We start from the raw sequence: 15,689 nt of genomic DNA, 5'->3' as shown, positions 1-15,689 counted from the left end.
TAGCCCATTTTAACATTACTATATATACAAAAATTTAAACCAGATTTTGTACTAATGAGTGAATTGTTGTCTGTGAGACAGAGAAGAAAGAGTTGGCCGGTTTAGCCATCGGGGTTTCTAGCATGAAGTCTGGTGAACGTGCACTCGTGCATGTTGGCTGGGAACTGGCATATGGTAAAGAAGGAAACTTTTCTTTTCCGAATGTTCCACCTATGGCAGATTTGTTATATGAGGTTGAAGTTATTGGGTTTGATGAAACAAAGGAGGTAAGTTTCTCCTTATTATTATCTGTAGTTAATCGTTTCCTGACACAGACAACTCCACAACCAAGCTTTATCCCAACCTGTTTGCTTACCTCTGACTTAGAGAATGAATTATGCAGGGAAAGGCTCGCAGTGATATGACTGTGGAGGAAAGGATTGGTGCAGCAGACAGAAGGAAAATGGATGGGAATTCTCTGTTTAAGGAGGAGAAACTGGAGGAGGCCATGCAACAGTATGAAATGGTTATGCATCTTTCTCTCTATCTTTCTGTCAAAGTTCTGGTTTCCAGGCATACTTAGCAAGTCTGCTCAAGGCTCCTGTGTCTTGTTTCGGCTTTTGATTAGTCATGGTTTTACTGTTTCAGGCCATCGCATACATGGGGGACGATTTTATGTTTCAGCTGTATGGGAAGTACCAAGATATGGCTTTGGCAGTAAAGAACCCATGCCACCTAAACATGGCAGCTTGCCTCATCAAGCTGAAACGATACGATGAAGCAATTGGTCACTGCAACATTGTAAGTCCCATCAAGCCAATCATTAGAAGAAAGTCGTGTTCGTACTCGGTTTCTTGAAATCTAATCAAACTGTAAACAATTTCAGGTGCTGACAGAAGAAGAGAAAAATCCAAAAGCGCTGTTCAGAAGAGGAAAGGCGAAGGCAGAGCTAGGTCAGACGGAATCAGCTCGTGATGATTTTCGGAAGGCACAAAAGTATGCTCCTGACGACAATGCGATTAGAAGAGAGCTACGAGCAGTTGCAGAGCAAGAGAAAGCTGTGTACCAAAAGCAGAAAGAAATGTACAAAGGAATGTTCAAAGGGAAGGAAGAAGGCAGTGCTAAGGCAAAGACCCTGAATTGGTTGATACTGTTATGGCAATGGCTGGTTTCCCTTTTCAGCGGGATCTTTCGACGCGACAGAGTTAAAGCAGATTGAGGTATGGACAGAGTTAAAGCAGATTGAGGTATGAACGAAGCTTAACAATTCAACTATAAAAGTTTAAAGTGAAAGATCATTAACTCTAATGAGCTTGTCTCTGTAGTCTGTTCATAAAATTCAGTGGTTTTTTTTTTATGATTCTGAAATCTTTCGTTTTATCTCTATAAACACATAATTTTAGACCTAAAAAAAAATACATTTCGAGAGTTTCCAATTATGATTTAAGAAAATTTGATCTAAATTAGTAACTTTATATAATTNAAAAAAAAAAAAAAAAATACAAAACAAAGATAATCCAAAGTCGTTCAACAAATTTGGCGGTCTTGATAGTTTTGGTATTTGACCGAAGACTTTCAAATTCCAGCTGGCAGTTGCATCAAATGTAATCTAATTAAGTTAAGAAACATCAACAATAATAATTTAACAAAACAGTGATTAAACTAAAATAAACGAATAGTCACGTTGATAAAGTCAACCATTTCCTCCTCTTTGAATCCCATCTTCTCCAACAGAGCATACGAAGAAACAAAACAGAGACCTTCCTCTGTCTCTGACAATCATAAAGAAGCTTCCAAATTTATCTCCGGCGATGAAGCTAAAGATTCTGATCACTCCACCTCTTCTTCTTCTCCTTCTCTTCTCCTCTTCGTTTCTCTTCTCCGCCGTCGAATCCAAGTGCAGGAGCACCTGCGGTTTAGCTCTAGCTTCTTACTACCTCGAGAACGGAACAACTCTCTCCGTGATCAACCAAAACCTGAATTCCTCACTCGCGCCATACGATCAAGTCAATTTCGATGCAATCCTAAGGTACAACAGCAACATTAAGGACAAAGATAGGATCCAGATGGGTTCTAGGGTTCTTGTGCCGTTCCCTTGCGAATGTCAACTTGGTGATTTCCTAGGCCACGATTTCAGCTACGATGTTCAGCAGGAAGATACTTATGAGAAAGTCGCCACTAAGAGATACGCGAATCTCACCACTGTGGCTTCGTTGCAAGGGAGGAATCCTTTTCCGGCGATTAACATCCCTCTCTCCGCGACGCTTAATGTGCTTGTGAACTGCTCTTGTGGTGATGAGAGAGTTTCTAAGAATTATGGTTTGTTTGTTACTTATCCTCTTCGTCCTGAAGATAGTCTCAATTCCATTGCGAGATCTTCCGGTGTACCGGCGGATGTTATTAGTAGGTATAACCCTGGCGTCGATTTCAGCTCAGGGAATGGGATCGTCTTTGTCCCCGGGAAAGGTACTTAGAATTAATAAGGAATTTGAGAATTTGTACATTGAGATCTTAAACTGTTCGTTCTTGTGATTTATGCAGATCCAAGTGGTGCATTTCCAACTTTCAAACCAAGGTTGTTTTCGTAGTTTTTGATTTTTTTAACTTGTTCCTTCGATTTCTATTGCTGATGTATACTCTTTGATGTCTTTTGTAGTAAACAAGGTTGGTTCTTTTTCTCTTCATTTCCGAGCTCTTTTGATGATTCTGCATGAAGCAAGATGCAACTTGGAAGAAGAATATGTTCTTGATATTTTATTTTGGCATTAGCAGGTGGTATTGGAGCTGGAGTTATTGTTGGTATAGTTGTAGGAGTGATTCTGGCTTTGTTGTTAGTCTCGTTTGTTGTATATTATGTTTACCGGAAGAGAAAGTCCAAAGGTGGTTCGTTTTCATCTTCTATTCCGTTGTCTTCTAAGGCTGATCATGGTAATTTTGTGATGATCTCTACTTTATTTAATGTTTCTTTTGTTAGCTGGGGTTTGTTTTACTAAATTTTTCTATCTGCTCTTTAGCTTCTTCAACTAGTCTCCAAAGTGGAGGTTTGGGTGGTACTGGAGTGTCTCCTGGAGTTGCTGCTATAAGCGTTGACAAATCTGTTGAGTTTACGTTGGAGGAGCTCGCTAAGGCTACTGATGATTTCAATCTGTCTTTTAAGATTGGGCAAGGTGGTTTCGGAGCTGTTTACTATGCAGAGCTGAGAGGAGAAGTAAGCCGATTTTTCTTATACAATCTTTCTTTATATCAACTGGCTGTAGATTTTTCTGGCTGGAACAGTGAAATCATTTGTTTCATGTATAGAAAGCTGCGATCAAGAAGATGGACATGGAGGCATCGAAACAGTTCTTGGCGGAACTAAAAGTCTTGACTCGTGTTCATCATGTCAACCTGGTAAAAACCCCTTTTATGTTCTCTCAAGATGATATCTGCGATCAGATAAAACTTAACAGATTTACTTTTTCATGCAGGTTCGCCTGATTGGATATTGTGTTGAGGGGTCTCTGTTCTTGGTTTATGAATATGTTGAGAATGGCAACCTTGGACAACATTTACATGGCTCAGGTATGCAATATAAAGACCCCCTGAAAAACAGAATCACTTTTTGAAGTACCAATAAGTTGAAAGTTGGAATCTATGATAACAACTAAGGCGTTTGTTTATTATAACTAGGACGAGAACCGCTACCGTGGACCAAGAGAGTGCAGATTGCACTAGATTCAGCTAGAGGTTTAGAATACATCCATGAGCACACGGTTCCAGTCTATGTTCACAGGGACATTAAATCTGCCAATATTTTGATAGACCAGAACTTCCGAGCAAAGGTCCATTCCCAGTATCTCATTGTCAATCGAAAGTGAAAATACTGAAACTTTGTCACGGCGCTGAATTGCTTCCGTGGTGCAGGTTGCTGATTTCGGATTAACAAAACTGACAGAAGTTGGAGGCTCAGCAACTCGTGGTGCGATGGGTACATTTGGTTACATGGCACCAGAGTAAAGAACTTGATCTCAATTCTCTCAACACTTGATACATCTTTAGAGACTACATTATAGTGATGGCATATTGCTATATATACAGGATTGTTTATGGAGAAGTGTCTGCAAAAGTGGATGTATATGCATTTGGAGTTGTCCTTTACGAATTGATATCTGCGAAAGGCGCGGTTGTGAAAATGACAGAAGCCGTTGGTGAATTTAGAGGCCTTGTTGGTGTGGTTAGTATCCAACATATCGTCTTTCTGATTTTAAGACATGTACGTTTGGTCACTTAACAATGTGCTTTATTTTTTTCTTAATAATGCAGTTCGAAGAGGTATTCAAGGAGAGCGACCAAGAAGAAGCATTTCGCAAGATTATCGACCCGAGGCTCCGTGATAATTACCCGTTCGATTCAGTATATAAGGTAAATCTTTCTTTGGGTTTTCAAATCGTTTTTAATACCCGGCCAAAGCTAAAACTAGGCCAATGTGGGGTGATTAATGTTTTGTGGGTTGTGTGTGTTTAGATGGCGGAACTAGGGAAAGCTTGTACGCAAGAGAATCCACAGCTACGTCCAAGTATGAGATACATTGTGGTTGCTTTATCAACTCTCTTCTCCTCAACTGGAAATTGGGATGCCGCAAATTTCCAAAACGACGATATTGTCAGTCTTATGTCCGGCCGGTAGAGGTTCCGGTTTATTTCTGTTTATTTAAAATGATTTGTTTTTGGTTACTAACTAAACATTTTGATTGATGCTTCAGCTTCAGTATTTGTCTATACGAACCTTAACTTTTATACAATTTCCTATAACTCTATGATGGTTATGGTCTACTCGGCATCTCAACGTCAATGATGAATGATTACAAAGAGCATTTAAACATTTCATAACTAAAATTGGGATATTCTGACGGAATTGCTTTGGGGGCAATTCTTTTTTAACTTTAATTGAACTTAATTGTTTAAAGTTAACCATACTACCAATTGCAAATAAATTTTAACTATACTTAGTTCAAACTTCAAATTAAAGTTACATTTTATCTTATCTTATAACCCTTTCATAACAACTACTTAGCAACGTATTTTGTGATATTTGGATTTTTTTTTTTTTTCATTTAACATGTCCAAGGTAAATTAAATGTGAATTTTCCGTTTACTTTTCAATCTATATAATAATAACAATCCGAATAAATGCGACCAACAGTTGTGTTTTTTCAATCGTACCTTTTGGATATTTTATGAAAAGTCATGATGGATCATTAAAACAGTTTATTTATGAAAAGTTACAACTGTTCATTGTAAAGTTGTGTTGATTGGAACATTCATATCTTTTGAAATATATATATATATATATATATGTCTGTTTGAACTGTTTTTTTTTTGTCATGACACAAAATCAACTAAAAATTCAATTTCAACGGTTTATACATTTTTCTAAATTATTTTCTGGTATTCATTCTTTTAACAAAAGATTTTTGGAATGATGAATCTAATTTACATCTTTTAGTTAATTTTAAATATAAAAGTTTAATGAAAATACCTAGAGTGTTTTTCCAAGAGTTAAATGGATTACATAGTGAGTTTTTGGATTTGACTTTTCAATATGGTAATAAAGATGCTTTCATATATAAAAATTTAATGAAAAAATATATATAATAGCAATCCGAATAAGTGCCACCAAAAGTTGTGTTTTTTTCAATCGTACTTTTTGGATAATTTTCCAAAACAATCTGTAGAAAATTTAAATTGTGTGTTTACAAAAAGTTGCGATTGTTCATTGTAATGGTTTTTTGTAAAGTTGCAACTGTTCATTGTAGAGTTGTGTCTATTTGAATATTTGTATCTTTTGAAATTTATATATGTTTGTCTGTTTGAACTGTTTTCATTTTTTTTTTACCATGACACCAAATAATATAAAATTTCAATCTCAACATTTTTTACAGCTCTCTAAATTATTCTCTAGCATTCATTCTTTTAAAAGTAAAGAGATTCATCCAGTTCTTGATTTAACAAAATATTTTTGGAATGATGAATTTAATTTTCAACTTTTAGTTAATTTTATACCTAGAATCTTTTTCCAAGAGTTATATGGATTATGTAATGAGCTTTTGGATTTGACTTTTGAATATGGTAATAAAGATGTCTTTTATTTAAAAGCAGTTTATATGAGTTTGTAGGTATAATCAAGTGCAGACACAACAATTGCGATTTTTTGTAGTACCTTTTCGTAAAAAATGTTTTTCTTTATTATTTTTTTTTAATTCAAACGGTTATATTTGTTCATTGTAGAGTTGTGTCTTTTCACTATATTTTATTTATATTTTTTCATCACAACTTTTCGTTTTAATAGGTGTGTCTATTTAAATAGTCATGCTTTTTGAACTCTCTTTATATTTGTCTTTTCATCACTAACTAACAAGTTCGTTGAAACAAATTTTCCATTTTATGTTGAATCTAGATAATTGAATACATTCTATAATCTAGCTAAAATTTTAGAAATGATTATAGCAATAGAGAAAAATACAACTTAATATTGAATTTACAGTTGTGTCTATTTATCTTAAATTTCCATATATTTGTCTCTTCATCAATAACTTACAAATCATTGTTCGTTGAAACAAATTTTTCAATTTATGTTAAATCTAAATAATTTGAATATTAATATCTAATATTTAATGTTATTCTATAATCTAACTAAAATTTTAGAAATGACTATAGTAATATAGAAATTTAATAAAACTTAATATAGAATTTACAGTTGCGTCTATTAAATGTAATTTTTTGTTAAAAACTAATTTAAGATTTAAAATTTATTTTATTTTGTTCTTAAGAGTTGTGTATTTTAATTTTAACTTTTTGTTGATACTCTTTCACTCATTATTAAATATATTATTATAGTTCTTTAATAGAAAATTACATTACTTATTATAACCATTAGTTCAATATTGTCAGTAAGGATCACTTTTTCATAATGATTTTTTTTTTTTAATTTTAGCTCCTTACCATAATTCTTCATAAAAATATCTTATATTTATAATACTTTAAACAATATGTTTTGCAAAGTTGTGTCTATTCTACATAATACTTTTTTTTATAAGTTTTCATTTTGATGATTGTGTTTTTAGTAACAGTTTATATATTCAAATTATTCTATTACATTCAAATTATTTCATAATGTATAATTTTAAATTTTAAATTTAATTTTTTTTTTCTAAAATACTACTCCCGCGACATCACGGAGGTTTGAGTCCTAGTATATATAAAAAGTGAATTATTATTTTAATGTTTGGGTATCTTCAAATCAGGTTTTACGTATTCGTTTGGTTCGGTATAAGTTTTATTTATTTTCACCATTTAGTTTTTATGTCAAGGAAAGAAAAGAATAAACATATATCATATTAGATCATATAAGTAGGAGTCATATAAGTATGGGAGTCTTTTCATTATTTGAGTTTATCATCTTAGATCATATAAGTAGGAGTCTTATATTCTTTCTTACATGGTAACTACACCTAAAAATAATAAATAATTATCTCAAATAAAACTCAAATATATGGGCACCATAAATATGGTATAAATATATAACTTTGAGTGATTCTGCCACATGTTCACCTAGCAATTTCGAATACAACATAATATACAAAAGTTTGAGCGTTTTTGGCTTAATGTCATATTTTTCATATGTTCGCGCATTTAGATACCATATATTAGTTTATATATTTGATTTCAGACATAAAACTACATGTATACAAGTTCGAGCGTTTCCGCCATATGTTCACTTAGTAATTTCAAAATTTTCAAATTTTATAACGTCGGCTTTTATGTGTACAATATGTCTTTCTAGGTTTTGAATTAAAGTTTTCATTTTAGGTTTAGAATTTATGCACAACAACTAAATAACATCAACTATCGATTAGAAATAATCATATTAGTCATATATATCAATATCAATACATTTTATTTCTGATTCACATAATCATAAATATTTAACAAATAAGAAAAGATAGATAAATGATATAAGTATGTGATATCCATAAATGATATACGACATATTGTATCATTTATTTAAAGAGCGAGTTTGGTTTCTTCTTCTACAACTTTAATCTTCTCCTTTAGTTCATTGAGGTAGAGTTTACGTAGTAAAATTTCCCACTTTAATTTTCGGATCTTTTTAAGTCCACCTTTCGCTTGATCATCTTTCCAAGCCTTACCTTCCATGAGTATAGATGATGCCAACATGCATTTTTCTTTTGTTGTGGGTGCGAATCGCATCATCTTCATAATATTTGGGATACCAAATAATTCATGTGCATTTTTATACTCAAGTTTTCTGTAAAAAATAATCAATATTGATTAGTGTTATTAATAAATAACTTAGCTGATCATATTTACAATAATAAATCTAGCAAAAAAATTATAGATAAGATAATATAATACTTTTCTGCTGGGAAATAAGGTGTAAATTCGCAATTATGAGAGCAGGTTTTGTTTTTGGTAGTACACAAAGCACATGGTTCACGAATAACATTGATTATTTGGACGTCCATTATGATTTTTTTGTGTAAACAAAAAAAGTTCAAAAAATTGTAATTACAATAGATGAATAAAAATATTTTCGAAGCAAATTTATAAATAAGTCTTAGGAAAATAAAGTCAAAAAATTTAGTACATATCCTGAAAAGATAAGCCTAGAAACTTACCAACTCGTTCTTTTTTAATTTAGAAAATAACTTGAAATTTTGTTTGACTTAAATTTTTTTTTGTTATATATATTTCTGTAGTTATACATATATATATAATTTTCCAATCATTGAAACTTAAATATTTTATTAATGACTTAAATAAAGAATCTATATTAGGCCGATAAATATTTCATAATAATTAATACTATTTATAAATAATAAAAGTTTTTCACATCATCTTTTATATATATTAATAATATACTATTTATATATATAGACTACTTTTCCAGTCATAGAAACTGAACTATTTTTAATCAATTATATGAGTAAAGAACACATATTACATTGACAAATGTTTGCTTAACCGTTAGTACAATGTAGTAATAATAATAATAATAGCTTTCACACAATCTTTTACTTTATATTGTTTTAATTCTTTATATATATATGGTAACATACTTTTAAGACTTTAAAAATGTTTAAAATCTTGACATCTTTTTTTTGTTTTTGACAATCACACTTTTTTTGCTTTTTTTGGTTTTTAAGTTTGAAAGCCACTTTTTTTTTCCTTCCTTTCTCATTTTTTTTAATCTTTAAAAACTAAACAATTATAAAAGCATTCTGTTTTTTTACTCTCTCCATTATATTTAAAAGCCTTCCAAAAGTACATATGCATTTTACATATTTTCTATTTATAAATTAATTTTTCTCAAAATTTTCTCTTTCTTTTAAAATCGATTTCAATAATAATTTTTATTTCTTCATCATCATCATTAATAATGAGAGTGAAATTATCATAGAGTATTAAATCCATCATTAATAAGAGAAAACCATTGTCATATGTTTTGGTTAAATCCAATGATTTTTTCTTTTTGCAAAAGTGGTGAAATTAAATCTTTGGTCAGTTGCCAACCTATTGTTGTGAGTATTTGTAACATTCGCGAACCAAATAGTGACATTTGGGGATGAGTGTCGATCGACACCAGCTTTTTTGGTTCAACCAGATTGTTTTATTTCGCGATTTTTGGTTGGTTTGGTTTAATTGGGTTATCTAAATCGACTATATAAGTAGAGAAGCGACGAATTGAGGGTTTAGGGAGTGTTTTTGGTCGCTGCTTGAGAGAAAAAGGAAAGAAAGCGGTTGAGAGGGTTCTTGAGGGTTTTTGGGTTTGTTCTTGGTGTTTTGGAGAGATATGTGGCTCTGGAAGGGAGAGTTGTTGCTGGTAACAAAGGAGAAGCTTCTTAAGGTGTTCTTTCCACCGTTTCTCAACCAAATCTTCCTGTATAAGAGGTGAGTGCTTGACCATGGTTGATCTAAACTTGAGATCTCTTTTGTTTTGGCTGTCCCTTGTTGTTTGTGGTGTTTTGCTTATGTGGTTTGGTTGGTTTCGTGTTTCCTTAGGTTCCTGAAGTGTTTGGGAGAGTTTGGGATGAATTGGAGCCGATTTGGAACGAAGATTCGATGTTCGGTTTCGTGCATATTGTGTATGTGAAAGCGATGTTGATCGACACCAATTAAGTCGACACCAGTTAGATGTCGGTCAATACCATGGTTGTGTCAGCGTCAGCGACACCAACGTAGTGTCGGTCGACACCAGACCTAGTTTATTTAACAAAAAAGCTTTTGATATTTTCTGAATATAATTTTGGAAACTTCTTGTTCTAACAAATTAGTACAGTAAAACGTTCTTTTTAGTTCAAAGTGAAGGAGGCGGAAGCGGCGGATGATGAAGATGATGTACCTAGTTCCGGATCTACAGGAAGAAATCATTCTTCGATTGCCGTTGAAATCTATCCGCAAATTCAAAACCGTCTCAAAACAATGGAGATCAATCATGGAATCCATGAATTTCACGGAGAGGCGCATGAGTCTTCAAAAAAACCACCGCAAAATCCTGGCGGCCGGAGTAGAACGGAGCGAGTCGCCATTCGAAGGGGATGAAGAGATTGAGGTGGTCTATCTGCACTGCGATGACGTCACACTACCGTCGCTGACATGTGACGGTTTGGTTTGCATCCCCGTATCGGGTTGGGTCAATATCATCAACCCGACCACCGGAGAATTCCTTAGATTCCCTTCCGGTCCAGATCCAGACTATCCAGTGACCCACCGGTACCAATACGAAGTTGGTAACGCGTCTCTCTCTCTCTCTCTCTCTCTCTCTCTCTCTAACAGTTTATTGATGTAACTTATTCGTTAATATGGGCTTAGAAAAAAATTAAAATTGAAATCGAATCGTAGGTAAGTGGCACTATACATTCCCTGCATTGTGGGCGATGGGGTTTGGTAGGGATAAAGTCAGTAAGAGCTTTAAAGTTGTGAGGATGTTCTTTGATCCTTACCATTACTGTGAGGTTCTTGATGTCAATATTGGTCAATGGCGGAGAACACTCTGCACACCTCCTTATCTGATCGATGCTAGAAGGAAGACGGCGTGTGTGAATGGTTCCATCTACTGGTTAAATTGTAGTCCTGTGAAGCTACTAGCTTTTGATCTTCACACACAAAAGTTTCGTGATGTCCCCTTTTTACCACTTTCCGTTTCATTACAAGACCAGCTAGTAAACCACCTTGATGACCGTCTAGCCATAGCCACACCCTATGTACGGCCTTGGAAACTGGAGATATGGACCATGGATGTACAAAAAGAAGAAGACGGATGGACCTTGACTTACTCCATACCTTTATCCTCTTGTAGAGATCTTAACCCTTTTCCGGATAAAGTGCATTTCAGGCCGCTGACTTTCTCCTTTGGTTGAGAATTTTCTCCCAATTCGCCATCTATGTTCTTCTTCTGCTCCCAAGACATTCGTGCATCAATTCAGATCATCTCAGGATCCAACCCTCTCGCACGTGCCCGCTTCTTCTCGAATATCCAAATTGTTTAAACATATCGAAACGGATACCCTGCTTACGGCATTTTTTTTTTCTTTTGTATATTTCCGCAACTACTATTTTGTTTCCTCTAAGTCCTGATTTTAGTATACTGATCGTTTACCACAACTCAAGTGTGCCTCTAGTAAGGTTCCAGTTTATTATACAAAAAAATGATCTGTTTCTTTTGGTTACTTAAATGCTTCAGCTTCCGCATATATATTTGTCGATATGAACCTTAACTTGCACGTCACACGTTGCCGCCGACTTGTATACAATTTTTTCCATAACTTTAGTTATATTGGCTACATCAGCCATTCTCTATCCAGAGTCTCAACGTCAGTGATAGTATCAACGAACATTAAAATTGAATTTGTTCAACGAAAGTAATTGTTCTACATCTATCTAAACCGTAAATAGTTTACCAAAAATCAAAAGTCATCATTCATGTTCATACAAACAAAAAAAAAATGGCTGTCTTCATATTTGTATTTTGACCAAATTTTTTTTTAATGATCTTACTATTGAAATAATTAAGAAACGTCACTAAAATCTAACACACGATGATTGTGAAACTTTAAATAAAATCTAATCACCATTCTTTGAGTTGACAATTTGTCAACGCTGATTTAGTCAACCCTTTCTCCCGACACAGAGCACAAAGACAAAATATACAGAGACCTTCCTCTTGGAATCTAAAAGCTGTCCTGCGATGGAGCTAATGATTATATTCTCTCCGCTTCTTCTTCTCTTCTTTGCCGTAGAATCAAAGTGCATGGGAAGCTGCGGTTTAGCTCTAGCATCTTACTACGTAGAGAACGAACAATCTCTCTCTATCATCAACCAATACCTCAGTTCTCCAGTATCACCTTACAATCAAATCAACTACGAACCAATCCTCAGGTACAACCGTAACATACAGAACAACAACAAAAACAAAGATTTAATCATCCCTATAGGTTCAAGGGTTCTTGTACCTTTCCCTTGCGAATGTCAACCTGGAGACTTCCTTGGCCACAACTTCACCTACCGTTTCCAACAGATCGATACTTACGAAAGAGTTGCCATTAGGAGATACGCGAATCTCACCACGGAAGTTTCCTTGCAAGGGAGGAATCCTTTTCCGGCTAACAATATCCCTCCCTCTGCGACGCTTAATGTGCTTGTGAATTGTTCTTGTGGTGATGAGAGTGTTTCCAAGGATTATGGTTTGTTTGTTACGTATCCTCTTCGTCCTGAGGATAGTCTCGATATGATTGCTAAATCTTCTGGTGTACCGGGGGATATTATAAGTAGGTATAACCCTGGCGTAGACTTCAGCTCGGGGAATGGGATCGTCTTTGTCCCTGGGAGAGGTATTTTGAGTTTATGGTCATGGATGAATCATAGTAATGATTGTCTAAGTTTTAAAGTTTCTTTACATATTTTTGATTCTTGTGTTGTTTTTGCAGATCCAAGTGGTGCATTTCCACATTTTAAATCAAGGTTGTTTTTTGTTGTTGTTACTTAAACACTTTTCATTTGTTCTTTTGACTTTCTATATATCCCACTGATGTATTCTATCCTCTTCTTATGTTCTTGTAGCAAACAAGGTTGGTTCTTCTATCCATTTCCGAGCTTTCGTTGATTCTAGAAGAAGATGTTGTACTCAAAAAACAAGAAGAAACTTGGGGGAGAGGCATATTGAAAGGAATGTTTTTGGTATCTTTTTGCTTTAAACAGGTGGTATTGGTGTTGGAGTTATCGCCGGTATATGTGTAGGAGTTGTTGTGGGTCTCTTGTTAATCTCGTTTTTCATATATTATGCTTACCGGAAGAGCAAGTCCAAGGGTGATTAGTTTTTTTTTCTTCTTTTCTATCTTCTATTGATCATATGCAAGACAGTTTCATATTGTTTTAGCATAAATGTTGCTTACTAAAATGATCAAATATGCTTTTAGTTTGTACAACTAGTCTCCAAAGTGGCAACTTGGCTGGTACGGGAACCAGAGTGTTTTCAGGCATTGCTGCCATAAACGTAGACAACTCTGTTGAGTTTTCGATGGAGGAGCTCGCAGAGGCTACGGATAATTTCAGTCTGTCTTTTAAGATTGGGCAAGGTGGTTTTGGAGCTGTTTACTATGCAGAGCTTAGAGGAGAAGTAAGCAGAGATTTTTTTAGTCCTTTTAGTGTAGACTTATTATTTGAAGCTACACACAGAATGTTAAAAGATTATTTTGGTGTGTTTGTGGTTCATGTATAGAAAGCAGCGATCAAGAAGATGGACATGGAGGCATCGAAGCAGTTCTTGGCGGAACTAAAAGTCTTAACACATGTACATCATGTCAATCTGGTAAAGCCCTTTTATGTTCTCTCAACATAATATCAGCGATCAGAGATATAAAAATAACAAACTTTTAATATATTGCAGGTTCGCCTGATTGGATATTGTGTTGAGGGGTCTCTGTTCTTGGTCTATGAATATGTTGAGAATGGCAACCTTGGACAACATTTACATGGCTCAGGTATAATATATTCACACCATCAAGAAAACAAATTAGAGAATCACTTTTCAGAAATACAGATAAGTTGAAGGTTGTGATCTATAATAGAAAAAAACTAAGTGAGTTTATATGTAACTAGGAAGAGAACCGCTACCATGGACTAAGAGAGTGCAGATTGCGCTAGACTCAGCTAGAGGTTTAGAATACATCCACGAGCACACGGTTCCAGTCTATGTTCACAGGGACATTAAATCTGCCAATATCTTGATAGACCAGAACTTCCGAGCAAAGGTCCATTCTCAATCTCCCATATTTGCCAATCATAGGTGTACTAAACTCAGCTAGATGCTTTTGTGTTAGTTTGTTACAGGTCGCTGATTTCGGGTTAACAAAGCTGATAGAAGTTGGAGGCACAGCAACTCGTGGTGCAATGGGTACATTTGGTTACATGGCACCAGAGTAAAGAAACTTGATCTTATTTCTCTCTACACTTATATTTTAGAGACTACATTATAATGAATATAATGGTATGTATACAGGACAATCTATGCACAAGTGTCTGCAAAAGTGGATGTATATGCATTTGGAGTTGTCCTATTCGAATTGATTTCTGCAAAAGGCGCGGTTGTCAAAATGAATGAATCCGTTGGTGAATTTAAAAGCCTCGTTGGAGTGGTTAGTCTTATTAATGTTTCTTCATAACATTTCGTTTTTCTGATTTAAAGACAATATGTACGTTGGATCGCTTAACATATGCTTTTGGTTCTTTACTAATGAAGTTTGATGAAGTGTTCAATAAGGAGACCGACAAAGAAGAAGCACTACGCAAGATTATAGACCCGAGGCTCGGAGATCACTACCCGTTTGATTCGGTATATAAGGTAATCTCTCTTTTTGTTCCCTAGTTGTTCTATGCATTATTGATCATTCTATAGGCCAATTTGGTGGTTTATGTTTTTGTGTGGTTTAGATGGCGGAATTAGGGAAAGCTTGTACGCAACAGAATGCGCAACGACGTCCGAGTATGAGATACATTGTGGTTGCTTTATCAACTCTTTTATCGTCAACTGGAAACTGGGACCATGTTGCAAACTGCCACAACGATGACCTCGTCGGTCTGATGTCCGGCCGGTAGAGTTTCCGGTTTGCTGCTGTTTGTACAAACCGATGCTTCAGCTTCAAGTATATATATTTGTCTCTATACGGAACGTTGCACGTCACACGTTGACTTTTTAATATAAATTTATGTATAATTGTCAATTTTTTTCAGCGGCTCCAATCTCAGCATCTCTCACGTCAGTTAAGAATAATGAATTGCATTAAAAATGTTTCATAAATAAAATTTTGAAATCTGGTTTGCCGACAAAATAAAACATAAATATATAATTGGATAGTTTGTAATTGTGATTGGATACTCTCTCGAAGCTTAGGAACAAGTCTTCCATATATAAACTCCATAACACATAATGACATTCTAATGATTTTTTTATCACATGGATGATGGATCCCATAATATCTAAATCCAGCTTAGAACAAAGAGGTACGTTTGTATGTTTTTTTTTTTTTTTTTTTTTTTTTAAACAAAAAACAAAGAGGTACGTTTGTATGTTTTTTAATTTCTAACAGCTAGATTTTTTTTATTTATTAGCAAAAAAAAACAGTAACCGGAATATTCTTCTACCATAAATCAATA

General features: G+C 34.4%; 4 protein-coding genes across 5 annotated transcripts in view; all 4 read left to right on the top strand.

Annotated features, from left to right (window-relative positions):
• Nucleotides 1-1,228, top strand: part of LOC104766064 (peptidyl-prolyl cis-trans isomerase FKBP42) — a gene marked incomplete in the record, with an annotated part of 3,421 nt that extends 2,193 nt beyond the window's left edge. The window contains 4 exon segments of the mRNA XM_019240621.1: nucleotides 82-266; nucleotides 383-505; nucleotides 628-780; nucleotides 866-1,228. Coding sequence (XP_019096166.1) covers nucleotides 82-266; nucleotides 383-505; nucleotides 628-780; nucleotides 866-1,198 — 794 coding nt within the window.
• Nucleotides 1,681-4,809, top strand: LOC104766063 (chitin elicitor receptor kinase 1). Of its 2 annotated transcripts, none has more exons than XM_010489880.2 (12): nucleotides 1,681-2,445; nucleotides 2,521-2,554; nucleotides 2,636-2,643; nucleotides 2,749-2,907; nucleotides 2,994-3,187; nucleotides 3,280-3,369; nucleotides 3,447-3,540; nucleotides 3,649-3,800; nucleotides 3,883-3,971; nucleotides 4,057-4,192; nucleotides 4,282-4,380; nucleotides 4,483-4,809. In XM_010489880.2, the coding sequence occupies exons 1-12, from the start codon at nucleotides 1,791-1,793 to the stop codon at nucleotides 4,642-4,644; spliced, it is 1,872 nt and encodes a 623-aa protein (XP_010488182.1). In that variant the 5' UTR covers nucleotides 1,681-1,790; the 3' UTR covers nucleotides 4,645-4,809. The 2 variants fall into 2 exon arrangements, with proteins under 2 accessions (XP_010488182.1, XP_010488183.1); XM_010489881.2 differs by having other exon boundaries at nucleotides 1,682-2,445; nucleotides 2,752-2,907; nucleotides 4,483-4,644.
• LOC104766060 (F-box/kelch-repeat protein At2g43270-like) lies at nucleotides 10,030-11,689 on the top strand. The gene is made up of 2 exons (XM_019241314.1): nucleotides 10,030-10,768; nucleotides 10,881-11,689. The coding sequence occupies exons 1-2, from the start codon at nucleotides 10,363-10,365 to the stop codon at nucleotides 11,396-11,398; spliced, it is 924 nt and encodes a 307-aa protein (XP_019096859.1). The 5' UTR covers nucleotides 10,030-10,362; the 3' UTR covers nucleotides 11,399-11,689.
• Nucleotides 12,152-15,285, top strand: LOC104766059 (chitin elicitor receptor kinase 1-like). Its single transcript, XM_010489876.2, has 12 exons — nucleotides 12,152-12,868; nucleotides 12,965-12,998; nucleotides 13,098-13,105; nucleotides 13,236-13,343; nucleotides 13,454-13,653; nucleotides 13,756-13,845; nucleotides 13,924-14,017; nucleotides 14,136-14,287; nucleotides 14,367-14,455; nucleotides 14,536-14,671; nucleotides 14,776-14,877; nucleotides 14,967-15,285. Exons 1-12 carry the CDS (start codon nucleotides 12,226-12,228, stop codon nucleotides 15,129-15,131), a joined length of 1,821 nt encoding a protein of 606 aa, XP_010488178.1. The 5' UTR covers nucleotides 12,152-12,225; the 3' UTR covers nucleotides 15,132-15,285.

This window comes from Camelina sativa, chromosome 19 (assembly GCF_000633955.1).
Source record: "Camelina sativa cultivar DH55 chromosome 19, Cs, whole genome shotgun sequence".
Lineage (NCBI taxonomy): Eukaryota > Viridiplantae > Streptophyta > Magnoliopsida > Brassicales > Brassicaceae > Camelina > Camelina sativa.
This window is presented reverse-complemented; position numbering and strand designations above follow the sequence as displayed.